Genomic DNA, 27,748 nt, shown 5'->3' on the forward strand with positions numbered 1-27,748 from the left:
AGATTTCTGGGCATTTGCTTGTCATGTGACTCACCGGTCCTCCCCTACGGTTTCTGCCTCATCAGGTGGCAGCATGGATATCGGCCTACCTAAAGCCGGTTTCCCCTTGGACTTGGCTGTGGGCACAGGACCCTCTGAGACGTCACTGTGCCTCTTCGCTTCTCCCCCAACATTACTCACATGGGGTAACTCTCATGCCTTCTCTCCTCCTCACAGATTTTGGGATGACGAGAGACATCTATGAGACCGACTATTACCGGAAGGGAGGGAAGGGGCTGCTGCCCGTGCGCTGGATGTCCCCCGAGTCCCTCAAGGATGGAGTCTTCACCACGCACTCTGACGTCTGGTACGAGAGACCTTTCCTGTAACGCCAGCCCCCGGCCCCCACGAGTCCTTTCCTTTCCTCCTGTTTTCTGTTCATTGTTACCCGTTTCCGGCTTTGACTAAGTGTGATGGGGGCCACCCCCTCATCACTGACGTGTTCCTGTTGTCAGTGGGCACTTGTGGGATTCAAAGAATTTGTGGGACCAACATTTCTTTCAATGCTTAGCTGCTCACCGAGTGGTTGGGAGGCCTGGAGACACACCACCAGGGGCTAGGGTATGGGGACAAGCCAGAAAGTTTTACTTCTTTCTGCTTCTTCCCCACCTGCCTTCTCTCATTTTCTTTCGCAATAAATAGATGCGACGTGTGTGTGCGCACATGTGTGCGTATGTGTGTGTTTGGGGAGGTGGTTGCTTCACCTAATTAAACCTTCAGATTGCAGATGCTGCTTATTTTAGACCCAATGCTTATGAGTCTTGATGTGTTTTCCTATTGTTTCCATCAGCTGTCTGTCCTCTTCCAATGGGCACCTATCGTTGTTGACCCAGGGATGGTGTGGAAAGCAAAATGTCTCCCTTAGTCATGGACGTATCTTGGGGTAGAAGATGCATCAGCTGCGGATGCAGAGGCCTTTTGATAGTATTGTTTATTGCGGCTCCTCAGCAACATTGCGGAGAGGTGGTCAGTTTCTGAAATACGATTGAGGTTCTTGGCAGGCGAAGGCCCTGGCACGTCTACCTTCTAGAACGTCAGCTAGTTTCTTGGCTGTCCTCTCAGGAGATCCCGTTGCTGGTGGGTTACAGAAATGGTAGTTGTTTACTCCAGCTGTAGGGATGAGCACATAGAGGAGCTATTTAAATAGTGACCGACATCATTTTTTTTTTAACCTCGTGAACCTTGGGATCAAGGGCCTTGGATCCTATTTTGAAGACAGGTGCGAATTGGAAATAGCATTTGAATATGACCCAGCAAAGCATGATTTCTTCTTGAGCTCAAGTGTGAGATCTGTTTTTCAATCAGCCTATTCAAGATGGTTCCCTCTTCACAGTCAAATCAAAGTGTTCGACACCATTTTTAGATATCAAGATGATGGGGAGAGGACAGGCCTGGGCCCACACCCGCATCTGTTTATTCTAGGATCCATGCTTCCAACAACTTTGAGGTCAGCTTACAGTGCAGTAAAATAGAAAACCACGAGAGCCAGGGAAAACAGAGGCAGGGCAGGAAGATAAAACTAGAGTTGTTAATATCTCACAGGCTAAGTTTACCAAATTCTGGTTAGCAGCAGTTGCAACAAGCAGCAGTAAAGGGTGTTCATTGCCATTTTTCTCCCATTTGATGACATAGACATTATGAACCAGTAAGAAAAAATATATATAAACAAGAGTAGGGATTTCATATTCATTCCATTCCATGTTCAGGCTTTGACAGTGCTTTAGTTTTTTTTTTTTTTTTAACATAGCCTTTGAGGATAACACTGGTAAGGTGGGTAGGCTAGGACAATGGAGAATATGGAAGGCTTCTTAGGTCCCCAGGATCTAAAGTGCTCCCTCTTGAAGGAATGAAAATCATTTTTGAGTATATTCAATGGTACAAAACAGTCACCCCTAAATAGTTAAAGTCTAGAAAGAAATACAAAGAATTGTATTTGACTTTGCAGAAGATACCCTAGAATTTTAGGATCAGAAGATATTCTGAGGTCAGGACCCGTCCCCACACCCCATCTACAGCGTCTTTGACAGCTGGTTTTTGAGCTTCTGCTCACATATTTCCAGGGACTGCTAATTCCTCTCTCATAAAGACAGACAGCCCTAATCCTTAAGACATCCTTGGGTTTTGCAGGTCTTTCTCATGCTATGCTTAAGTCGGCCTCTTGCTGACACCCCGCTGGCCCTTCTCTGTAGCACGGTTGCACAACCTGCTGTTTTTGATAAGACGGGCCTTGGAGTCACAAGGAAATGGTCTCTTTTCTCTAGGTGGAACATCTTTAGGTTTTCCTTGGAGACATTATTCCTATATCCTTGGAGATATCCTTGGAGACATTATTCCCAGGCCCTTGGGCACTGTCCTGGTACCTCCTATAGCTCTCCTGTAGCACTGTGTCCCTGCAAATGGTTCCTTTGGGTTAGAAGACACAGGTGTGCCCTCCAGGCATGGAGGGAACCAGGCACAGGACTGGGGAGGGGGAAATCCATGGCTTGAAGGTGTGTTTCCTTCCTGGGCAACTGAATCACCCTACAACAGTCTTCATTTCTTGACTTACTGAGAAGCTTTCCAAATGGCCACAAATATCCAGGGCTGGTTGCTCCCTCCTAGAGTTATTTGGTTCTTCAGTGGTGAATTCACATCAGCTGGTAATGTGGATATCTCTGTAGGTTTCGATTTGCTGGTGGGTGGGACATTGACAGATCCCGTCCTTGTATGAGGAGGTATAATTATTGAATGCTGACTTTAACCAGCACTGGAATTGAAGTGAGTCTCACACCAAGTTGTCCCTTACTTGGGAAAACAGCCCCAATGCTCGAAATTAGAAAAGACTTCACACAAAGGCATTTATCTAATGTTTAAAGATTAAATCCATAAAATTCAAAGCTTGGTTTTGCATGAGGCATTAAATGCCAGTGCCACCTTGTAAATGACCTGCTCGGAAAAGCATGCAGGTGTTGCATCTTTCTCAGCGTCTCTGGCTGTGTGGCCTTGGTCAAACCATGGGGTATCTGTGGACTTCAGCTGCTCCATCTGTGAGGTAAGGTCTGTTTGGGGATGTCTGCAGAACCTCAGTAGATGTTTTTGTTTTGTTTTGTTTTGTTTTTTTGTGGTACGCGGGCCTCTCACTGTTGTGGCCTCTCCCGTTGCAGAGCACAGGCTCCGGATGTGCAGGCTCAGCGGCCATGGCTCACGGGCCCAGCCGCTCCGCGGCATGTGTGGGATCTTCCCGGACCGGGGCATGAACCCGTGTCCCCTGCATCGGCAGGCCACTGCGCCACCAGGGAAGCCCCTCAGTAGATGTTTAAATGGCCCCTGTGACAACTCCTGATGACAGGGAGGCACGTTGGTGTTGGTTAGAGATGCTTTAGCCTCCATACCTTGGGGCAGAAAAATGGTTGAACTCAGCTAGTCATGTCCTGGGAAGGATGCCCGGATGCCAGCACTAAGTGGCCCTCACAGACAGGTGACACTGACATCAAACCAGAGTCACTCCAGGGAAAGCCTTTGTGGAGAGCCGGCTCTGTCACCTTCTGTGTTCTTTCATGTGTGTGATCGTGAGGACCTGGCGTGGCCCCGGCACAGTGCTCAGCGTGTGCAAGAACCAGGGTGCCTACAGACATGGTCCTTGTCCCTGAGGGATGAAGTCTTATAGAGAACAGGAAGCGACCCTGACAGGCTGGGATCACAGACCCCTTCCCCGAAGAGCGGAAGTCGTGGGGCACCCTGAAGTATGGACTTTCACCTTCCGAACAGTGAGGAAGTGGGCTCTTGGCGGTGGGAACACTGGGGGAAACCACGGTGGTGGGAAGTGCTTAGTTCGTGTAGAGGATGGTGGGACTTCCTCAAGGGAGTTAGGCTGAAGAGAGCTCAAGTGAGGCCTTGGCTGTTTTGTTAGGGGTTTGGGACTAATTCTGCAGTTTCTGTGAGGAGAGGCTTCTGAGCCGGAGAGTGACTTAGAGCCGTGTTTTAAGAAGTTCACGTTAGCTAGAGTGTGAAGCTCCTCTGAGTGAGATGTTGGTGCCAAAAAGGAGGTGTCCTGCAGGCCAGGCAAGGGGGACCATCTGCACTGAGGATGTGCTGGGGGGACGAAAGGAGAGGAGCAGACCTTTGGGCAGGTCTGAGCCTGCACGGGCAAGCTGTGGGGGTTATCTGAGGAGGTGTGGGAAGGATGACCTCAGGGTGCTATTGAATATAGTTCCCCGTGCTATACTGTAGGAGTTTGTTGTTGGCATGTGGACTCTTCTAAGCTGAAGGAGTCGAGAAGTGGAATTTGCAGGAAGGACTCTGACCTTCCCCTGAAGCAGGCTTATGACCCTTATATGCCCTGGAGGAAAGAAGCATCCTTATTTCCTAAGACACCAAGAGGAATCTGAACTAACAAGTCTTGCTGGGTTTCCCCAGTTCACTGTACCCTTTGCTCATATCCTTCTGTCCTGTCCCCCTTTTTCCATGACTTTGTGCTCTTCATCAAAACTAATATAAAAAATGCTTAGGTTTTACTACTTTGTTGGGTCTTCATTTCCTTATGAAGGCTCCTGTGTCGTGTAAAACTTATATTAAAAAAATCTGTACCCTTTCTCTTGTTAATCTGTCTTTTGATACAGAGCCCCCGCCGAGAACTGAGCAGGACAGAAGAAAAGGATTTTTTTTCCCCTTCTTTACAAAGGAAAGTGGCATTCTCTAAGAAAGTGAATATTTTTTTCCTCGACTGCCCCAAACCCGTTGGGAAACACTTTCTAATTTCTGAAGAATTTCTTTGATTCACTTAGGAGAGAAGCTAAACGCATGAGCTTCTGACTTTATACTAGAGTTGTGGTTCTCGTTTCAGTGATGTTACACTAGCAGTGGTTCTCCACAGGGTTGATGGCATCTCCTAGGAGACATTTGGCAATATCAGCGTGGCGAGACAGAGTTGAGACACATTAAGGTCAAGGGTCCACAGTAACCCAGAGCTTGGAGTGGGGCGGTAGGTGCTGAGAGGTCAGCATGGGCGCCGTTCGGTGGGCGCTGGCCGCCTGACAGTAGCTGGCACAGCCGAGGAACGTGTGGGGCAGGAGGGGGACGTGGGGCTGGGAGAAACCGCATTTTCAGGTTATTTCTCAGGCCAGGCCTGCCGTCAGTTGGGTACCACATTTCAGAGGTGGAGTTGGGAGCCATGGCCTCTGAGCCAGAGACCTAGGTGACCGGGCCAATTCAGTCTGCAGAGATCCCCCAGCCCAGGTCGACGGAGGGAGCCCACTGCCCTTGGCTGGGCCTGCGAACACCGCATTTGGGCCTCCAGGCTTTCAACTTTCCTAGGGCTCTCGTGCAATACCAAGACTATTTCTTGGTCACTGAGTTTCAAAAGGATCTTGGGTGGGTCTGTCCTCTGAGGGCTAAGATTCTAAATATTTATGTCTGACATCTGCTCTCAGCATCAATTTGTACAAAACCCTTTTGTTCATGGAAAGGAGCTGAAGCATCGAGTAAAACATTCTGATACAAAGTCCGCGGCCCTCCTGGCTCGGCTTGGCCAGGATCCGCAGAGCTCTGGGCGGGAAGCGCCGCCCCAGAATTTTCAGTGCGGCTTTGCCCACACCCCTGGCCTTTGGAAGGTCCAGGAAGCCCCTCGGGTTGGCCAAGCGGCAGGCTTTAATCTGCGGAAATGAACCGAATGGAAAGGCAAATAGACCGTGGAGAATTTGTGAAAGACGCTGATGTATGCTGGGAAGGCACCTTTATTTTGCAGATTACAGCACTGCCTTTTTTAACATCCTCAGTCTGAAATTTCTGTGTATGTGTATACCTATTTTAGTTTGTTTTCCAGTAGTAGGATCTTCTAACCTACAGGCAGAAGCGCATGCGAGGCGGAATCGCTCCCTGCTCCCCTTGCTGACTTGGTTCCTCAGCCACCGGCTTCCCCCCACCTTGGCTAAACTCTGGGCCTAAGGATTCTTCCTAGTGCGCGAGCCCCACCCCAGCCAGTGCCGCCCTTCTCTGTCCCCCACCTGTGAGGCTGAGCCCCTCGTCTCCCCGGGCCCTCCTGGACCTGTAAGATCCCCACTGAGCTTTTCAACACCCCAAGGCCCAGGCCCCCACCCCAGACCAGTGAAATCAGTCGGGGGCCCAGGCATCCTTAAGAGTTAAAAACTCAACCAGGGATTCCTGCGTAGAGAACCACTTAGGTAGAAGTTTCTAAAACGGGGAGCTTGTTGAACAGCTTGCTTGTCCCAGGCTGCATTTAGTCCAGGGATTTGCACTAAATCACTGTCCCAGCCGGGCCTGGGGACCAGCATTCGATTACTGGTGGTATAAAAGCACATTAGGGAGACGCTGCCCTGCAGGGTCCTGTCTGGGGCTGGGCCCTGAACCCAGCTTGCCTGGGGCTCCCATTGGAGATCACGTGCTCGCTGGCTGTACAAGGGCCCTGAACACTCCTTCCCCTCAGCTGGCAGAGCTGTGCCACCAGGGCTGCATTGACTCAACGACACGAGGATGGATGTTCCACACTTAGCCCGGGGCCTGGCTCGCTGCCCGACATGCGCTCAGTCGCCCAAAGGGAGAGGGCTGGCTCTGTCCACCCGTTTCCGAGCACCTCACGTTTCTTTTCTCCCTGTAGGTCCTTCGGGGTCGTCCTCTGGGAGATCGCCACGCTGGCCGAGCAGCCATACCAGGGCCTGTCCAATGAGCAAGTCCTTCGCTTCGTCATGGAGGGCGGCCTTCTGGACAAGCCGGACAACTGTCCTGACATGCTGTATGTATATGCTGGGTCCCTCTGGCCCCGGCGGGTGCTGGGATGACCAGAGCAGTTAAGAAGAGGGTTTATCCTAATGGAAAGAACCTGTCCCTTTGGGCAAGTGCCTTAATCCTTCCCCATCTTCCTTAATCCTGGGGTTCGGATTTGCAGTTTACATTGTGGTTTCTCAGGCCAAACGTCTTTGTGAAATACTTGACCAAAGCAATCCCTGCTGGTCTGCTCCAGGCAGAGTTTTTTTTAAAAAATGCAGCAACATGACACTGATTACTCTTAAGCCACAGTCCCAGGCTGCTCCCCAGCCATCAGCAGGGCTCCTCCAGGCCTGTGGGGGTGACCTCAGACCTCCTTTTGCAGGCGGTTCCAGGATGCTGCCACCACCTGTGGTCCCCCCATGTTTCTTTCCTGTTAAGTGTTTACAAAAGTCATAAAAGGCCTGTGAGTGGCAGGCTCTCAGCAGCCTCCTCCAGCGGCTGTGCTGACCTAGAGGCGGTCAGGGGGCCTCCCGGCAGGCACAGCCCTGGCATGTAGCTTTCTGTTCCTAAGATCTGTCAGATAATAGGAAACAGTCCGTGATGCCTCGTGGTCCTCCCTGCTCAGTGTTCTTAGGAGAAGCCCCTCTGTCAGTGGAGGTCAGAGCTGCTGAAAGTGTGAGGGTGTGCAGGTGTGAGGATGTGCAGATGTGCTGTGGTTGGGTCGTCAGGTGCAGACAGGTACAGAAAGCAGTGGACTTGCTTTCGACATGCACATTAAGGCAGGGCTCAAGATTCTTCTGGATCCCAATAGGTAGAAGGTAGGCTACCACTAATACTTCAAGACCAATGCAGGAATTTTCCAGAAGTGCTTTTCAGGACAGATTTGGCCTCACATTGGAAAGGGCCCCAGAGGAGCTGTGGGGCTGTCTCCATGTCTGTGTGGAAGGCTCTACCCAGATCTGCCACCTACCCGTGCACCAGCCTTGAGTGAGCGCTGACTTGGGCAGGGCCCCGTCATGGTGGGGTGATTTACAGATGTGAGTCAGATGCCACGTCGAGTGGGTACCAGGGAAATCGGCCCCAACAGCCAAGAAAGCTCTGTTCATTTGGTCTCCCAAGGTTTCCATGGATCAGGAAATGGGAGTGCTGGCTCCTCTGCTCAGTCTGATGAGGTTGAGATCAAGATGTCAGCCCGAGCTGCGAACATCTGAGGCTCAGGAGGCTCCCTCTCCCAGGCCCCTGCAGGTTGTTGGCAGGAGTCAGCCCCTTGTGGCTGTAGGACTGCGGTCCCAGGGTCTTGCTAGCTCTCAGCTCCCAGCCCTTGCCACACTTCCCCTCCATTGGCCTTCTCACAACAAAGCAGCTTTCTTTTTTTTTTTTTGCGGTACGCGGGCCTCTCACTGCTGTGGCCTCTCCCATCGTGGAGCGCAGGCCCAGCGGCCATGGCTCACGGGCCCAGCCGCTCCACGGCATGTGGGATCTTTCCGGACCGGGGCATGAACCCGTGTCCCCTGCATCGGCAGGCGGACTCTCAACTGCTGCACCACCAGGGAAGCCTCCAAAGCAGCTTTCTTCTTCAGGGCCAGCAAGAGAATCTCTCTGCTGCTTTTTGACTTTTTTTTTTTTTTTTTTACCTGATTAAGTCACATCCACCCAGGGTAATCTCCCTTCTGATTAACTTAGAGTCAATTATTAGAAACCTAAATGGAGGAGTGAAATCTCATCACATTCACAAGTCCCTCCCACTCAAGTGAGGGGATCATACAGGGCGTTTACACCAGGGGTGGGAATCTTGGGGACTGTCTTAGAATCTGACTGCCTTAGCCTGGGAAGCAGAAACCATTGTCCTGTCAATAAACCAAGGTTTGGGGGGTTTTTTTAAAGCATTTTTAGTGTAGCTTCCAAGACTGAATCCCTAAGCTCCAGGTAGAGGGCGGGGTGGGGAGTGGGGGTGGAACTTGTTCTCCTGACTCTGACTGCGCTGCTTTTTCAGGGGTACGGCAGCTGGGTATCCTGCTCTTTAACTGCTGCCTCTGAGCATTTGCTCAGCCAAAGCCTGTTCTATCCCAGGGACAGCTTGCGTGGAATTAGGAAAGAGGCCAGAGAATGCTGCAGGAAAGGGAACATCTTTGCCTCAGAGTGTGTGTGTATGTGTGAGTGTGAGAGTGTGTGAGTGTATAAGAGTGTGAGTCTGTGTGTGAGTGTGAGAGCGTCTGTGAGAGTGTGTGTGAGAGTGTGTGAGAATGTATGTGTGTGTGAGTGCATGAGAGTGTGTGTGAGTGAGAGTGTATGTCTGAATGTGAGAGTGCGTCTGTGTGAGTGTATGTGTGTGTATGAGAATGTGTATGTGTGTATGAGGGTGTGTGTGTATGTGTGCGAGTGTGTGTGTGTCTGTGTGGGTGTAGGAGTGTGAGTCTGTGTATGTGTGCATGTGTGTGTGTGTGTGTCTGTGAGTGTGTGAGTGTATGAGAGAGTGTGAGTCTGTGTGTGTGTGTGTGAGTGTGTGTGTGTGTTTGTGTGTGTGTGTTGGGGGGGTACCCACTGATCATCTGAGCATGGGCCCAGACTAGGAAATGTACATGTGTCCTGGACGGGGGGCACAGGATACACCCACGCATGACAGGAAGCTCCACTCCTCAGAGGGCTGTGCATAAGGGGGCAGTGGGCATCCTGGATCCCTCACCAACAGACTCCCTAGTACAGCCTCTTCAGACTTCAGGACCCAAAAATGGAAGAGATGCACATGGCCACTTAGTGCATTTTCTTGCCCCTGGTGGAAACTCTCCCTCTCTCCACCTGTGTCAGCTTTTTTTTATTGCAGTATAACATTACCTGAAACCTAACAGTTTAAGACAACAATAAGCATTTATTATCTCACAGAGTTTCTGGAGGTCAGGGATCCAGGAGCAGCTTAGCTGGCTGGCTCTGCCCGGGGGTCTCCTGAGGTCACAGTCTGGCTGGCAGCCAGGGCTGCAGTCATCTGAAGGCTTGACCAGGGCTGGGATCCACTTCCAAGATGCAGAACTCATGCCACCAGTTGCCACGTGAGGCCTTAGTTCCTCTGTGATGCTGCTTGAGTGTCGTCGTGACATGCAGCTGGCTTCTTCTAGAGCAGGGCTCAGAAAACCTTTTCTCCAAAAGGACAGATAGTAAATATTTTCAGCTCTGTGGGCCCCTACGATCTCAACTGCAGCTACTCAACTCTGCTGTTGTACAAGAGCAGCCAGAGACATCACAGGAACAAGTGTGGCCGTGCTCCAAGAAAACTTTATTTCTGGATACTGAAATTTGAATTTCACATAGCTTTCATTTTGTCACAAAATATTATTCTTCTTTGATTTTTTTTAAACGATTTACAAATATAAAAGCCATCCTTAGCTCATAGGCCTTACAAAATTAGACAGCTGGCCAGATTTGGCCCGCGGGCCTAGAGCTTGCCTTCCCTACCCCAGAGCAATTGCTCCCACAGCAGAGCAGAAGCCACAGTGTTCTTTGTGGCCTGGAAGTTACGCTCCACGGTGTCCACAACCTCATATGGGCTACACGGGCAGCCTTATTTGATGTGAAAGGAGATTATGTGAGGCGTGGACACCAGGAAATGAGGACCACTGGGGTGTCAGAGGCCAGTCACCACACCCTACTGATGACTGCCCCCCTCACAGGTGACTGCCCTCCACTTTGAACAGTGCAGCCACTGTATTCATTGTCAGCCCATTAGAAGAACAGCCTTCCTTCTGAGCAAAAATATAAGTAACAGAGTTTGAGGAGTGATGCCCACTGAATTGGCCTGAGCATGTCCGGTGCCAGAAGAGAGTCTAACACTAGAAGTGGTGGTGTTTTAGCAAGCGTAGAAACAGTCCAAGAAAGCAGGTGTGAGCTTTGTTCGTGTGGTTTGGGGGTGGTGGGAGGAGAGGTACTGTTTTTGAGCTTTCTCGTTGACTTGAATAAACATTGTTTCTGAGAAATTTGTGGGACTCTTGAACTTGATCTGCACCCAGGTGACTGGAGTTTTAATATTAATTTAATATGCCTGGGAAGCAACCCCCCTGCCATGGGAAAGGCAGCATACCTCCTGTTCCCAGCCTAGAGTGACAAGGAAATTTACATGGAGAGGTTACTCTGGCATATTAAGTGTATGATTCAGGAGGCATTTCTGCCTCGCCATCTAGAACCCCCTTAGCAAATTTTTTTCCCTTCTAAGAAAAGAACAAAGTGAAAGGAGGCAAGTCAGTTTTATAAGGAGTGTCTGTATTGTCCTTGTGAATTTATTGATGAGCTTAGGTAAGGAAGACGTGTTCTGGGAGAGGGGTTATTTTATTACAAAAAATGAAAGAATGGACTGTTGTTTCTCTCAGAGGAGAGGAGAGTCACTGAGCCCTCGGGAGTTGCCTGAAAGCCATCGTGGGCCGCCATGTGGGAGAAAGGTCGTGTGCTTCAGTTCCAGAGGTGTGAATGGCACCCATAGGGTAACAGGGGGCGGATATGCAGTGGCTGCTGGTGGACCTCAGCTCAGCATCATTTCCCGGCGATGCCCGGGAGCAGATGAAACTGGCTCTTCCCAAGTAGCCAACAGTCCTGATCCCCTCAATGGAACAGGGTGCACAGCTTTAGAGGAAAGGTACCATGGTCCAGGCTGCAGAGTGTCTAGGCCCATGGGTCTCAACCCTGAGATTCAGTGTGAATCGATCAGCAAGTGGCATGAGACAGATTCGGCTTGTGGTTCAATGGTGGATCCGTATTTTAAATTGACAACAAAGCTTGTCCTTAACCTTCTCTTGCACACAGGTCTCCATACTCACACCACCAATGTCCTTGAGCCCCTCTGAGTGAGTGCTGACTGCTCCAGCCCAGAGCTGGGACTGTGGGGAGTGGTCTGCACCCTCAGCAAGTCCGGTGACTGGAAGGACTGGACTCTGATGCTGGGACACGGGCTGGAGCAGAGGTGCGCGCTGAGCATGGACCATGTTCTCTGCGGGTGGGACTTTGACAGTGTGACACATCAAGAGCCTCTGCCAGGGAGGCCTTCAGTGTGCAATGTTCAGAAAGGAATTTGAACTTTTTAGCCCAGAGAGTCATCAGCTCACGGCTGAGTCTGAAAAAACTCAGTAAACTTTGGTGGTTTTGCAGTTTTCAAACATGGTTTTCCCCGTTGCTGATTAAAGCCCCCACATTGTCGGGAATTCTGGGCCAGTTTTGTGGGAATCCAGTGCTTGCGTGGGATCCAAACAGTCAGGAATGGCACTCATGCCCAGTTAGCCTGCAGTGGGCTTTTCCCTGGTGCACGGGCCCTGCCTTAGATCTCTGCCCCAAAACAGAGTAGCCTGGGGTGAGCGGTCAGGCAGGCCCCTGTCCCACTGCCCCTACTGGCTGAGAAGTGGTCATAAGACAGTCCTGGCTGTTCAGGGCTGCCAGGAGGGGAGGAACGGGCGCAAATGAGCCCTGCAGGTCCTCTCTGGAATGCGGGCTCTCTGTCGTGAGTCCTCACCTGGACTGAGGCTGTGCCAGCGCTTAGGTGCTGGGCTGCCCTAGGCCGCTTGGCCCGTGCTTGCAGCCTGCCCGCACACAGCAGGGCCGGGGATGGGGAGGGGACAGTGAGCCGGATGAGACCATCACCCGGCCTCCGGGGTCACACCAGGGCAGCAGCTCCGTCTGGTCCTGCCCCTGCCCCTGCCCCAGGTGAAGGCTGCGTGCACGCACGCCTCCGATGCAGGCATTCAGTAAAGGACGACTCCAGCTCCCCGGAGCTGACCAGTTGTAAAAAACATGCTTTTTTAAAGAGGAGTTTTATCAGCTCATAAATCCTTCTAAAGTCTACTGGAAAGTTTTCTTGTGGAGATAGTGTAAACAAGGTCTTGAATCCCACAGAGTAAAAAGACTTCCTTTTATGGGCAGCAGTGGAAGGGCCGTGACTCTGGAATGGTTTAAAAGTGGTGTCACGTGGTTTGTTTGTGCTGATGTCACTCACATGCCTCCCCTGCTGGTGGCACCTTCTCAGCCCCAGGCCAAGGGGCACGGAGCCAGGGCACATCACGTGTCCTTGGCCCTGGCTGTGCTTCTATTCAGGGATAAGTCAGTCGGCCAGAGAGGAAATTGCAGCCGAGCCGTGGAGAGGGATTTCATGTATTTATGGCCCTTTTTTCTTTGCGGGGGGCGGGGGCGGTTATGGAAGGAGGCTTGTTTGCCATGTGACCCAAGAACAAGCTGCCAGTTTATCTGCAAAGCCCGCACGACACCTGTGACTGTCGGTGGACGGCCAGGAGAGGGAGAGCCTCCAGGCAGGACTGTGGTTTCTCTTGTTTAGGTTGAGAGAAAATTCCTCTTTCGAGGTCGGTGGCGTTCAAAGTGTAAAAACACCATTCACGAGAACTCCATCCCTGCACCACCCTCACTCGTTTGGGAACCTTGGACAAATTATTTAATCTCTTGGTACTTCCACTTCCTCATCTATAAAATGGGGCTATATTATGATACACACCTTCCCAGGCTCGTGAAGAGCAAAGCCATTTACACCCATAACACTACCGAGAGCATTAATTAACTACCGTGTGGTTAGTGCTGTGACCTAGTGTAGGTGATTCAGTTGGGAGGGGAAAGAACTAGTCAGTCTTCATGTTTTGTCTAATTCTTTTTCCACTAGAGCAGGAGTGACAAGCTTTTTCTGTAAAGGCCCACACGGTAAATATTTCGGGCTTGTAGGCCAAACCATCTCAACTGTTCAACTCGTAGTTGTGGTTTGAAAGCAGCCATAGATCATATGTAAACAAACAGTGTTTCTGTTCCAATAAAACTTGATTTACAAAAGCAGGCAGCAGGCCTCTCTCCCATTCCCACCCTCCCTCAAGGTCACATCCTCTTCCCTCTGACTTGACCCGACACCGTTTTCCCACATCTTTCAAGGTAGCTGGCGGATCGACATGGGAGTTTTCCTGTCCCCACAGGCTTTCTCTCCTTGGAACTTGAACTTTCCCTGGGGCCAGACTTAGGCAGTTGCTCTGTCTGTCAAGTGTCAGCCTGACAGGGGCCAGAAGCCAGTTTGGGGTGCTTTGAGCTTCCTAGATGTGGGTAGTTCCATTGGCCATTTTTATTGAAAACGATCTCATTAGCCAGAAGTTTTAAAACAAAACATAGAATAGAATTTTCTAGCGAGAACAGAAGTGGAAGGGAAGGCACTTTGGTCTTCCTGAGAAAGGACTGCTGGCCAGTCCCTTCTCGGAACCTTCTCCACACTCTGGCCAGCCTGGACCTTTGTTCAGCCACCTCCTTTGTGCGCCAGCGGTCTACTTGGCTGGACCACTCTGCATTCCAGGTTAATAAGAAGCACCTCTCCTCCTGCGGCCATTCTGAGCCTCGTCAGAGCCTGGGCCTTCCCTGGCTGTCCTGGCAGCACCCTGCTTTTCCGGTGCAGCCTCCTGCCCTGGGGGCTCAGGCCCAACGCCGGGTTCCTCCCTGTGGCCACGTGACTCTGAGGGCTTCCCAGGGGCTGCAGCCCAGGTGCCCTCTCTGCCTGCCCCAGGCCTGTGCAGGGACTCTGCCACCAGGCTGTCCCTGCTGGCTTGTTGGCATCTGGCTCAGGGACCCCCTGGGCCTCTCACTGGGTTCAGGGCAGCCGGGCTCCCAGGCCGGCTCTGCCACCCCAGGGCATGCAGTGAGCAGCCTGAGCCCTGGCGCCAGACATGGGTCGTGCGCCCCTTCTGTCTTGCAGCCATGCTGCCTGGCACTGCCTGTCCTCAGTTCTCTGCCAGTGGTCCCCTGCCACCAGGAGGAAGAGTAGAAATAGCATGGGTGGAACTGAAGGCGAGATCACTGTGGGGAAAGCTGTGATCACTGCTCAGCCTTATTAGTGAGAAACCAGAGGTTTCTTGCATTCTAATTCTGGAAATAATGTTTCATCAGTGGCTGCAAGAGATGCTTCAAATAGAAAGCTGGTTTGTTTTTAATGTAAATAATACCTGTAATAGCAGACTTGTGTGGAACCTGTATTTGTCCTTCTCAGGAAGTGAGAGTTTGGGTTTTGTATTGTGGAGGGTCCTGGGTCTGGATGAAGTGACTGCACTGGTGGACGTTAAGTCAGGAGAAGCTGGAGGCTACTTGCGCCATCAAGATAGAAAGCCAGAGGCCCAGACAGGCAGCAGAACTGCTTTGGCACACTTGCTGTACACATGTAGGTGGGGAAGCCACAGCAAGTAGCCACAGGGCTGCTCGGCCGCGGCCCCCTTCTAGGCTGGGCCCATCTCTGTCTATCTTCCCCTCAGGTTTGAACTGATGCGCATGTGCTGGCAGTACAACCCCAAGATGAGGCCTTCCTTCCTGGAAATCATCAGCAGCATCAAGGACGAGATGGAGCCCAGCTTCCGGGAGGTCTCCTTCTACTACAGCGAGGAGAACAAGCCACCTGAGCCAGAGGAGCTGGACCTAGAGCCGGAGAACATGGAGAGTGTCCCCTTGGACCCCTCGGCATCCTCGTCCTCCCTGCCACTGCCCGACAGACACTCAGGACACAAGGCCGAGAACGGTCCGGGCCCTGGTGTGCTGGTCCTTCGAGCCAGCTTCGACGAGAGACAGCCTTATGCGCACATGAACGGGGGCCGCAAGAAGGAGCGGGCCTTGCCTCTGCCCCAGTCCTCGACCTGCTGATCCTGGATCCCGATCCGTGCAAACAGTAACGTGCGCACACGGCGGTGGGTGGGGGGGAGAGTTTTAACAATCTATTCACAGCCTCCTGTACCTCAGTGGATCTTCAGAACTGCCATTGCTGCCCACGGGAGACGGCTTCTCTGCAGTAAACACATTTGGGATGTTCCTTTTTTCAATATGCAAGCAGCTTTTTATTTCCCTACCCAAACCCTTAACTGACATGGGCCTTCAAGAACCTTAATGACAACACTTAATAGCAACAGAACACTTGAGAATCAAGTCTCCTCTCTCTCCCTGTCTCTCTCTCCCTCTCTCTCACCTTTCTCTTTCTTTCTGCTTCATGATGGAAACACATTTGCTGCAAGCCCGACGCCCTTTGTATTGGATTGAGGCAACGTCTGTCCCTCCATGGCCCCCCTGAACACACCTGCCGGTCACCATAGGTCTTTATAAAACACGTTGAGACAGGATTTTTTAACCGTATCTTTAACATTTTTAGGGACATACGAAATTTACAAAGGGCCATCGTTCATCCAAGGTTGTTACCATGTTAACGCTGCCAAATTCTGCCAAAACCCCGAACTTTCTCCCGCACCGTCCCCGCACTGTTCTTTTGTTTCCAGAGGCCTGAGCGAGCATGGTAGCTAGTCACTCGTTAAGAGCCACGCTGGTGATGCTCTCCATCCGATCATCCCCTGGTGTTCTTTTCAAGTCTCACATTCACACAGGTCTGATTGCTTTTGACGAGGTTATTATTTGGGGGAACTGGACAGAATGAGACTTCCTCTCAGTGAAGATGGCTTCCCCGCTCCCCCTTCTGCACCCACACCTTCTAGCCCCCAGGAATTCTGGAGGAAACAGGTCCTGTCGGGAGCCTGGAAGACAGGCTTTGAGTAAAGGTCGTCCACGTGCCAGTCTCCTGTCCCCGCCCCAGCTCCCCACCTGGCCCCCAAGAACACAGATGGGAAGGGGTATCCAGGGACTCAGCCCAACTGTTTATGCAAGTTTGCAAGGAAAGAAATTCAAATACCACAACAACAGTACGAAGAAAAGCAGTAAATGGATTCAAGCATTCTAAGCTTTGTTGACATTTTCTCTGTTACTAGGACTTCTTCATGGGTCTTACAGTTCTATGTTAGACCATGAAACATTTGCATACACATCGTCTTTAATGTCACTTTTATAACTTTTTTACGGTTCAGATATTCATCTATACGTCTGTACAGAAAAAAAAAAAGCTGCTATTTTTTTTGTTCTTTATCTTTGTGGATTTAATCTATGAAAACCTTCAGGTCTACCCTCTTCCCTCTCTGCTCACTCCAAGAAACTTCTTATGCTTTGTACTAGAGTGCGTGACTTTCTTCCTCTTTTCCCAGTAATTGATACTTATATAACATAATTTGCCATGAACTGTTTGATGCCTTTTTATAAATACATACCCCTCCCCACTCCCCCTGCCCCGTTAGTTCTATTCTACCCCATAGGCTCTGTGGGCACGAGGCTGGTGAGGGGAGCAGGTGGAGAGAAGGCGGGCGCCTGCCCTGGACCCTCTCTCCCCAGCCTGCTCTCACAGAGCATTTGAGTCTGTTACAGTGCAAGACATGATACAAACTCAGGTCAGAAAAAAAAGGTTAAATATTTCGCACATCCTTGTTCAGTGTTTATATTCATCATTGTTGAAAAGTCTCACCTTCTCTTTCCCTTGCCTTTGTTTTGGTTGTGACACACATATATCTATTTTTTTAATTCTTGGGTACAACAGCAGTTTTAACTGCAGACACTAGGCATTTGGATTACTATTTTGTTTTTAATGGATATTTAACCCTTCCATCCCATGGAAAACAGCTGCTGAGGCCAGGGGTGCAGCCGAGCGCGCTCCAGTGGGCCCGTCTGCGGCTTCCCGCCACCACCCTCCAGACCGACCTCCCTGTCCTTAGAGCTAGGGACTCCCCAGAGACCCCCTGGCACCAGCGGGGAGTAGGGCGCAGGGGCAGTATCCTCGGGGTGCCGGCCAGCCCGCTGCCAGCACGGGAAAGCGCAGGCGCCGCGGGGCCAAAGCCCGGCGCTCCCCTCCAGGGGACAGGAGCCCTGGCGCAGGCGCGCTGTTCCTCGGCCAGGAAGCCGCGTCCTCGGGGCCGGGGGCTCTTGTTTTGTTTAGTTTTTAGCACTTCTCACCAGAGTGATGACAGCACAAGAGTTGCTTCTGGGATGGAAATGTTTAAATTATGAGTAAGAACAAAGCTACAACATAATGATTGCTAGTTGTGACTGGAGATTAAACACAAAAAAGAAAGTTTGTAGTGCTTTTTTGCTTGTCAGTAGTTTCAGTCCCACTATTTTCTCTAGTCTCTGTCCCATAGTTTTTCCCTTAAAAAAAAAATGAAAAAAAGAAAAAATTAATTAAGAAGGTATTATATGTAGTTTTCTTTTAATTTATTTTGTGATACCAGTTTCAATCACTGTAGAGAAGCCCCCTTATGAATTTAAATACTGAGAAAAGGGTTTTTGTGTGTGTGTGTGTGTGTGTGTGTGTGTGTGTGTAAGACGGGACAGTTTTTGGGTTTTTGTTGGGTTTTTTTCCAAACATTTATCTACCTCACTCTTATTTTTTATATGTGTATATATAAAAAGAATACATCTCACATTTCTCAGCACCTGACAATATGCCGTTGATACTGGTAACCTCATCCACACCACAGGCCGTACACACCAGGTGACGCAGGGAGAGGCCAGGCTGTATTCCGGGGTCAAAGCAACACTAGCTCACCTCTCCACTCATTTCGAACAGCTCTCCTTTTTCTGCGACGTCTCATTTTGCGTCGCTTCTGTTGTTCTCCTGACTCGGTATCCCAAGAGGTGGAGAGGGGCCCGGCCCAGTTGTCTTGGAAACCAGCTACTTGGTGCAGATTGGGTGGCGGACAGGGAACAGCAGTGGTTTCCAGGTCTTGAGGACAGGCAGTGCTGGGGCCGGGGTCAGGTGGTGTCTCCTTAGGGCCCCCGTTGTCCCTGTGGCCGTAGGGTGGGTGCTGGGCTTCCGGCTAGGCCGGCTCAGCCCCTCGTGCAGCCGTTTGGGCGCCAAAAGCCCGCTCCGGGTTCCTGACCTGACGGCCAGTCTCATGTGGAATGTACGGAGAAGAGCCCCCTTCTCCCTCTCCGGGCAGTTCTCTCAACCTCACCCTCACCTCCTCCCCAGGGGCAAACAAAGACGTACCAAACCTTCGGGCTGGAAGGGGCCAGCGGTGGGCGCCGTGCCCCCGCTGGGGCTGTGCCTCACCCCCTCATCCCGCAGTTCACGGGGTGGACGGCGCACCCCCTCCAGCAGCTGCTCTCACAGGCACTAGCGTTTTTTCTGGGAAACGCAGTGGGCGTCTCCCAAAGTGTGGCGGCTCCTTTACAGTCCCAGGACTGCAGTTACACTCAGGAGCTCTTCCCTCCTGCTAGAGCACCCCTCCTCTTTCCCAAGTCCCCTGGGATCTTAAGGTCATTGAGAAATAATGTTTGATCAGGGTTTCCCGCTTCCACACTGTAGGTGACCCCTTGGAATAGTGGCCTCTCCTCTCTTTTGCACATACCTACCGGTTTCCACAACTGGATTTCTACAGATCATTCAGCTGGTTATAAGGGTTTTGTTTAAACTGTCCGAGTTGTTGGTGTCACTTTTTGTTTTACGTAAGTGGTTTTCCTTTTAAGTAGAAAGAAAACACTAACAGTATAGTGCCCATCATAACAAATGCTTCAGAAACACTTAAATAAAAGAAAATTTTGCTTGTGTGATGGTGCAGTCATTTTACTGGACCAAACCACCCACCTTAACTATACCAAGGCATCATCTATCCACAGTTCTAGCCTAATTTTATGCTGATTTTCCCACCTCTTCTTGGTTTCCTCCTTTGTATGCTCCAAATAACTTAAGCTGAGTTGTGGCATTCTCCATGCAGCCTCCTGACAGCAGCTCACAGTGCTTGAAGTGACGTGAACCACTGAGGCACATCATTGAACTGATGTGAGCATTAAAACATGATCACACACAGCCCTTCCCTGAGGCAGCAGGAGCTGGTGTATTCTGGAGACGTTGTTGAACTTCAGCTGGGTGAGACCCAGACCACCCCAGGACTCCCTTAGAGGATGTCCTGACTTTTGACACAGTTGGAATGTGCTTCCCCCTTGGAAGATAGAAGACCGTGTTCATGGCCGACACTGGCCTTTCCTTCCAGCCTGTTTCTTATGACTTGGAACAACATTTCAATGATAGAAAAAATGGTTATTGTGGAACTAAATGGCAAAATGCTTGGCATGAAGTGGTGTGTTTCAGTTGGGATAACAGATGTAAGAGCCAAGTATGACGCCAAATTCTAGGCCAGTTTGTTCCACCAAAACCTCTTTCTCAGCAGCCCACCTCTGCTGGCAGGTGGCTGCACGGGATGCAGGCCGCTGTTATGGCAAGGTCACACTTAGATCAGTGAGAAGGCTAGGATGCTTGGTCCAAGGTCCTCAGCTGTCACTGTTGGGTCCTCCAGCCAGACAGTGTCAAAGGCAACTCCTTTTGAAAACACAGGCGCCCTCCAGTTGACAGTAAAGCTCCATGGTATGCCTTGGCCCATTCCAGCAGTCCCAGTAATGCATTTAAGGTTTGGGGTTTGTTCTTTTGTTAATGGTACTTTTGTGTTTGTTGGCTGTCTTTTCATTTCCTGGGCTAAGCAGCATTGGGAGATATGGACCAGAGATCCACTCTTTAAGAACCAGTGATGAAAATCAAACTTTCTTACTCCACTCTGACATAGTTGGTGGTACCAATGAGAACTTCAAGAGAGGATGTTGTTTAGATTGAACCTCTGTTGCCAGAGATGCTGAAGATACAGACCTTGGACAGGCCAGAGGGTTTCGTTTTTGGCCTGCAGCTTAGATGACTAGTTGGTCATTTAGAGAAAAAGCAGATGAACACTCCTTGATGGTGGAATGATAAGGCAGCAGGAAACCATTCTAACAGGGATCATGAATGACGTGGAGAGAGGAAGCACGAGCAGAAGGTACAGGGCTTGGAAGAAGTGTGGGCTGTGCTTGGAACTTGATGGTTTCTGAAGGTATCAGACCACATCAAGGCTCAACAGTCATCCATGGGCATTTGGTTTCAACAGATAAACCTAACATCCTACTTTGGAAACTGTTACTGCGGAGTTCAGTCAAATTGTTCCAAGAACGCAAACTGCATCTCACCCGTCAGGTGTCAGTTCTGGGGCATGACTTTAGGGTTTTGTTTTATTTTGTTTCTGCAAGAACATAATGATCACTCATCTGTATGTCCATGTTTGTGTGTGTCCACATCTTTCTGGTAAACATCGTTGTAATTAGTCACTCATTAGCGTTTTCAATAGGGCTCTTAAGTCCAGTAGATTACGGGTAGTCAGTTGACGAAGATCTGGTTTACAAGAACTAATTAAATGTTTCATTGCATTTTTGTAAGAACATAGAATAATTTTATAAAATGTTTGTAGTTTATAATTGCTGAGAATAATTTAAAGACACTTTTTTTCTCTGTGTGTGCAAATGTGTGTTTGTGATCCATTTTTTTAGGACACCTGTTTACTAGCTAGCTTTACAATATGCCAAAAAAGGATTTTTCCCTGACCCAAGCCGTAGTTCACCCTCTTTCCCCCCATGTTTTGTGCCCTAGTTTATAACAAAGGAATGATGATGATTTAAGAAGTAGTTCTGTATCTTCAGTATCTTGGTCTTCCAGAACCCTCTGGTTGGGCAGGGGATCATCTTTTACTGGTCATTTCCCTTTGGAGTGTAGCTACTTTAACAGACTGAAAGAACCTCACTGGCCAAGGAAAGAGCAGAGGTGTTGCAGCCCAGTGGTGCCATGGCACCTTCGGCACCTGGTTGGGTCGGTTTGGTAGTTGTACTGTTATACAATGCCTTGAGATGGAAGGACTCCGTTGCGTAGCTAATGGTTTTCACAGTGAGCACAGCATACAGACTTATCACACAAAAGATGGTAATTCTGGTGCACGCAGGCCATTTGCTTACATGCCTCATATCATGATTAATGCTTTGCTATAATAAGGAAGAGACCCTATTTATTTTTATTTAAGGCAGAACACCGAACATAGATTTTTTTTCAGTACAAAACAAATTCTTTTTAATAAAAACTATACACACACCAGATTTTTTTAAGTTTGACTCCATTTCCTCTAGCTCCCAATGGGTTATTGGCCATGTCAACACAACCCCACAAAATCCCCATCATTGGCAACATTTGGGTGTTTTGCTCTACATGGGAGAAAGATCCAGAAACAATTTGGGTTTTGTTTGCAACTTTTCATTTGGATGTTTGGCGTTGCACAGACACATCCACAGGTGGAGTAGATGCTTGGCAAAAACACCTGTCTGCTTTCTAAGCCAGTGAGGTTGAGGTGAGAGGTTTGCCAGAGTTTGTCTACCTCTGGGACAAAAAAAAAAAAAAAAATCAAACCAGAAGGCGCGATGGAATGGATGCATCGCAAATAATGCATTTTCTGAGTTTTCTTGTTTAAATAAAAAAAAAAGTTTTTAAAAAAAAGTAAAAAAAAAAAAAAGGTAATAACATGGCCAATTTGTTACATAAAATGACTTTCTGTGTATAAATTATTCCTAAAAAAATTCCTCTGTTTATATAAAAAATCAGTAGATGAAAAAAATTTCAAAAGGTTTTTTTGTATATTCTGTTGTAAGAATTTATTCCTGTTACTGCGATATACTCTGGATTCTTTATGGAAAAAAAAGAAACTGTCTATTTTGAATGGCTGAAGCTAAGGCAACTTTAGTTTCTCTTACTCTGCTTTTTTCTAGTAGTTAAAGTACTACATGGTTTAAGTTAAATAAAAGAATTCCGTATGCATTTTTGGTCTCTGATTTTGCCCCACCCTCCACCCCTTCTGGAAGAATCACCACACTTCTGAGCAGGGAAGCTGAGCTACGTGTGGCATGTGTGTTCACACATATCGCTGGGAGGTGTTCTGCATGAAGGCTTCGCTCTATTTCTGACAGCTGAACCTTCTCAGCATGCAAATTGCTGGTGAACAGGGAAGCTATTCTGTTTCTCACTCCATTAAATCAGCCAGAAGAACATTTGAATACATAAAATATAGAAATCTGTACTTGATTTTTGAATGATGTGTAGACTTTTCTGCCGACATAAGTCAGGGCAGGTTTGATCTGGGTGACTCTGGGGCAAAGGACTTTCTGCACATTTTCATGTCCTTGTCGGTCACCTCCTCAGAGGGCGCAGGTGAGGCCATAGACACGCACACAGGGTGCAGCTCCCTGGCGCTGCTCAGAAATGTTAGTTACTTTCCAGCCAGCGAACTTGGCCTGCCCCAGGGACTCTACAATCTGGGCATCGTTATCTTTGCCAGGGGAAATGGTTATGGTAGGAAGTGTGAATACATGTTCTAAGGAAACAAGCTGTACATGTTCTAGAATCAAACCTGAGACACATCAGGAAGACAAGCTCATCATTCATTAAACTTTGATCATGGGAAATTATACTCCAGTAATAAAATCAGGCTACTGGACAAAGCGCTAATTAGCAAGGTGTAGGCAGCAGAAGTAAATGAAAGGCCATGCTTACTAAAGACCTGGTGAGTCTCAAATACTTGGACCTAAAAACAAAAAAGAGGGGACTCTCAAGCTTGGCATTGCCCCGGGGTTTTGCTTACCATTGTCACGGAGTGCCTGGCACTCGGGGGACCCTTACTAGATGACCAATGACTAACAGGCTCATTTCTGAGGCTTGGGTGGGTGTCTGGGCTCTAGTGGGGAGGACACAGGAGCCCAGCAGGATTCCCACCTTCCCCGGTGGGTGATGCCATGCTTCCAGGCTGTGGAGGCGCAGTCTGCACCTGTCCTCAGCCAGAGGAGCTGCAGTTTCTTCTGAGGATGAAGGTGCTGGGTCTTTAGAAGTGTTAGACCCTCTCCCCACCATGCCACTGCTTAAGGCCACAATCCAGCAGGGCTATTTCCATATTTACCCTCACAGGTCCAGCAACAAGCCCACATTCAGTAAAGTTTCCTCTCATCACTGATGGACTTTCACATCCATTCTCTCACCAGATCTTCACAACAACTCTGCAAAGGAAGGATTTTTTATTACTCTGTTTTACAGATGAGCAAACACGCAGATATGTCCAAGACCCCCAGCTATTAAATGACCAACCGAGGGCTCAGCCTTTTGAAGCTGTGTCAGCTTTCAAACTGTCTCAGAACTGCTGCGTATCAGCCATAACTAAACAGACCCCAGTGTGTATCAACGGGGGATGGCAGGCCACTTAGCCCAGGATGTGAACTGGGCCTCTGGGGTTCTCCCTAAAAAACCTTGGAGGCCACAGAGGGGAGATGACAGGGACGTTCATCAAGAGGGAGCTCTGGGCCTCCAACTGGATGACATCTAAGAGTTTGCTTGGCGCCAAGCCATACGCATTTTACAATCTGAACTAACACTGGAGCCGGGTCCCAGAGGACGCCTGCTTGCCACCGTCCTGAGACAGAAGCTAAAATAAGGGGGTGTCCAGGGCTCTGGGTAGCAGGTGTTTGCCTACAACTACAGAAGGCTCTCCACATTAACAGCCGTGCAGCAGGACCTATGCTTGCTGGCCAGACCATCCCACCCCACTTGCTGCCTTTGATCTGATACAGTAGGACTTTGATTTTTATGGCAAGTGAGCCAGTTTCATTTGCAAAGGGGTCCTGTAAAGACTATTACAAATGCACAAGTGTGCTGGAGGGCTAATGGTAAAGTGAGTTCCTTTGCCCAGTTCCTTTGTTATTAAGGTGCAGCTGCTTTTTCTTACAGTGAATAAACCTGGGTACTAAGTGACGATTTTTTTTAATGGAATTAAGTGGAAAATGATAGCTGTGAGCATACCAACATAAGAAGAAATTTCCCAGAGCTTAGCCACCTTCAAGCTCTTTCTCCAAAATACAGTGTTGCTAATGGGGTTCCCAATGGAAATTTGCCCCCAGAAAACACGGGACAAGTAAAACCTTGTTGTGAACAGCTTAGAACCGTGTCATAAAGGCAAAATGAAAGATGAAAAGGGGAGGTTCTGTTTCTTAAAATGTAGGGATAACACTGACCATGGCAGAGAAGCTAAACCCAGCTATTAACCTTTGCTTTAGGACCAAACACTACTGGGGGAATGTAAAGTGATACAGCTGCCATGGAAAGCAGTATAGCAGCTCCTCCAAAAAAGTAAACATAGAATTACCTTATGATCCAGCAGTATACACACATATACACACACACCAGGATTCTAACAGATATTTGCACACCAGTGTTCATAGTAGTAGTATTCAAAATAACCAAAAGGTAAAAGCAACCCAGTGTCCGTCAAAAGATGAATGGGGCTTCCCTGGTGGCGCAGTGGTTGAGAGTCCGCCTGCCGATGCAGGGGACGCAGGTTCGCGCCCCGGTCTGGGAAGATCCCACATGCCGCGGAGCGGCTGGGCCCGTGAGCCATGGCCGCTGAGCCTGCGCATCTGGAGCCTGTGCTCCGCAATGGGAGAGGCCACAACAGTGAGAGGCCCGCGTACCACAAAAACAAAACAAAACAAAAAGATGAATGGATAAACAAAATGTGGTCTCTACATACAATGGAATATTATTCAGCCTCAAAGGAAGGAAATTCTGATGCATGCCACAACATGGATGAACCCTGAAGACATTATGCTAAGTGAAATAAGCCAGTCACAAAAGGACAAGGATTCCATTTATATGAGGTCCCTAGAGAAGTTAAATTCAGAGATGGAGGGTAGAATAATAGACGCCAAGGGCCGGGGTTGGGGAGAAGGGTGGAGACACTGTTTAATGGGGACAGAGTTTCCGTTTGGGATGATGAGAAAATCCTGGAGATGGAATGGTGGTGATGGTTGCACAAGTGAATGTACATAATGCCACTGAACACTTAAAGATGGTTAAAATGGCAAATTTTATGTTATGTGTATTTTACAATAATTTTTCAATTAAGTTAAAAAAGAAAAAACCAAACACTAAAGACTCAGTGGCTCAGAAGTTGCCCACAGCACCTGGATGCACAAGCTTGGAGGCCCAGAGTGGGGCGCCCGAGTAGCAGCTGCACCTGCGTTTCCCATGGTCGGCCAGTCGCAGGTCATCCCACCACACGGGGCTCGCAGAACAGGTCTGGGGTCCCAGAAATCTGGGCAGGATCACACAGGCCTGCTGCATAGACTTTTAAGAGGAAAAAAAATTACTAGCATTTCATTTTATTGTCCGGAAAACCATAACTGAAGCTAGTTAAGCCCTTGTGAAATGCCTGCCTTTCAGAGTGTTCTTTCTTCTGACAATAAAATAACCCTTTGTGATTTCATTGGGCTAATTCAGAACTTTTTTCCTCTGTGTAAACTGTTTTACAAGCAAATTTTTAAAAGCCTCTCAAAGCACAGTTGAACGCTGCATACAGGACTGAAACATTTAATTTTCTCTAAAGGAGCAGTCTCCCAGTTGGTTCCCCCTGTCTGGAATCGCAAAGGCTGAGTTTCCTGTGAACCAGGCGTTGAGACCTGGCTTTCTCAGTCTCCTCCAGCATTTCCTGGATGATAACTTGCAGGGCTTTTCCCAGCAGGCTAGCCGGAAGCGAAGGAGATAATGGAGGGACATGGACGAGCGCCGCGCATCCATTTCCATGATGCAAAGACAGGTAGTAGGTGTAATCGCAGACGTACCTACAACCACACAAAATGCCAAGTTACTCCTTGGACCAGCCTCTAACCTCAGTGAAATGTAAGCAGAAGTGGCAATGCAGCATCCGCAAAGCATGAGGGAAGACTGCCACCAGGGAGACCCAGGTTTTGTTCTTCTGCCAAAGAACATGCTGCTGGGAATGAGCCATGGAGAGACCGGCTCTTGGCCTCATGTCCAGCAAGTGACTGAACCCTGGAAGGGACCAGATTTTCAACCAACTAATCCAAAACGTTCTCCCCCCAACCCCGTGAACCTTTCTCATTCATGTCTGCATTGAGTCATTTTGTTGTCACAGCTGCTCCAGGTCTTTGCTCACAACACTGCAACCTCCACCTTTAGTAGGAGTTAACATAAATCTTTACGTTAACGGATCCAGAGATGAGACAGGAAGAAACAAAAAAAAGAAGATAAGAAACAAAAAAAAACTAGATGGAACTAGCTGGGAAGAGATGGCCGCAAACCTGACCTCCAACAGACCTTGGGTCTCATTATATGTTGATTTTTCTAAATTAGCATATTAAATGACACATCTACCGGCTGCCATAGCTGGACATTAAGGACCAAAAAAGCATTAAAAAGGGGGTGGCACTCCACTCCCCTGAAAAAGCCCTGCCCCTTCCCAGGCAGACTAATGCCTATGCCACCCCATCATTAGCCTCACTCCTATCTTTCAAATTAAATCCCTCTCACCAAGTGGGTGATAAGTTGACCTGTAAACTTAGTCCCTGCTTCTCCAATCTCTGACTGCTGAATAAGGCTTAACCCAAGCAGGAAAAAGAACCCTCTCCCGCTGAGGCAGGGCGCATCGGCTCGGCTAGGGCCTGAGCAGCGTCCATACAACTTCATTTGGTAACAAATTCTGGCATCCAACAAGGGGCTCATTCTGTCTGTTAACTCAGGGTTACTCACTGACCCAGGGCCAACAAAGCTGGCTAAATAACTGAGCTGTTTGCCCCAGTTCTCAACCGCTGGGCCAGTGAGGGCTACTAAATTAAGCCTGAGATTGAAAAGCAGCCAAGGATCAAGTGGAGCGCTCCTCAGGTAAAGAACATCTCTTTGGGGGTCCCTGGTGGCGCAGTGGTTGAGAGTCCGCCTGCCGATGCAGGGGACGCGGGTTCGTGCCCCGGTCCGGGAAGATCCCACATGCCGCAGAGCGGCTGGGCCCGTGAGCCGTGGCCGCTGAGCCTGCGCGTCTGGAGCCTGTGCTCTGCAACGGGAGAGGCCACGACAGTGAGTGGCCCACGTACCGCAAAAAAAAAAAGAACATCTCTTTGTTTCATGTGTGTGACGTGAGCCCTAGTCTCTGTTCTTGATATGAGTGAAGCTTCAATCTCTGTTCTATGTGGTTTCGTTTGTCCTAATGCTCTTGGAAATACATGCCACAACTGTGGGCACGGGTTGAGCACTTGAAGGCCACTATGGCGTTTGCCACCAAAAAGGATAAGTTGGTCATGCACCAGCGTAGATGAGCACTGGGTACCCTGCCAAGCAGAAGCAAATGTCCGTGTAAGCAGGCACACTGTAAAACGTTCACAGCCCCAACGTCTACCGCGCTCCCACCTCTAGGGTATAGTCAAAAATGCAAGAGCACACCTTTTGTGTTGGTTCCTCTTGCCCTAACTTGCCATCCTG

At 49.3% G+C, this 27,748-nt stretch overlaps 2 protein-coding genes across 14 annotated transcripts in view; one reads left to right on the plus strand and one right to left on the minus strand.

Moving 5' to 3' along the window:
- The window catches only part of IGF1R (insulin like growth factor 1 receptor), a 307,863-nt gene extending 285,608 nt beyond the window's left edge, over positions 1-22,255 (plus strand). For all 3 annotated transcript variants that reach the window (XM_067756101.1, XM_067756082.1, XM_067756091.1), the window contains 3 exons: positions 217-346; positions 6,632-6,766; positions 14,994-22,255. In XM_067756101.1, the coding sequence (XP_067612202.1) occupies positions 217-346; positions 6,632-6,766; positions 14,994-15,375 (647 nt within the window). In that variant the 3' untranslated portion in view covers positions 15,376-22,255. The remainder of the gene's footprint in view (positions 1-216; positions 347-6,631; positions 6,767-14,993) is intronic.
- Positions 22,256-25,325: 3,070 nt separating this feature from the next.
- Positions 25,326-27,748, minus strand: part of PGPEP1L (pyroglutamyl-peptidase I like) — a 49,183-nt gene continuing 46,760 nt past the window's right edge. For all 11 annotated transcript variants that reach the window (XM_067756131.1, XM_067756113.1, XM_067695448.1 and 8 more), the window contains one exon: positions 25,326-26,097. In XM_067756131.1, the coding sequence (XP_067612232.1) occupies positions 25,857-26,097 (241 nt within the window). In that variant the 3' untranslated portion in view covers positions 25,326-25,856. The remainder of the gene's footprint in view (positions 26,098-27,748) is intronic.

Source organism: Pseudorca crassidens, chromosome 1 (assembly GCF_039906515.1).
Source record: "Pseudorca crassidens isolate mPseCra1 chromosome 1, mPseCra1.hap1, whole genome shotgun sequence".
Taxonomy (NCBI): Eukaryota; Metazoa; Chordata; class Mammalia; order Artiodactyla; family Delphinidae; genus Pseudorca; species Pseudorca crassidens.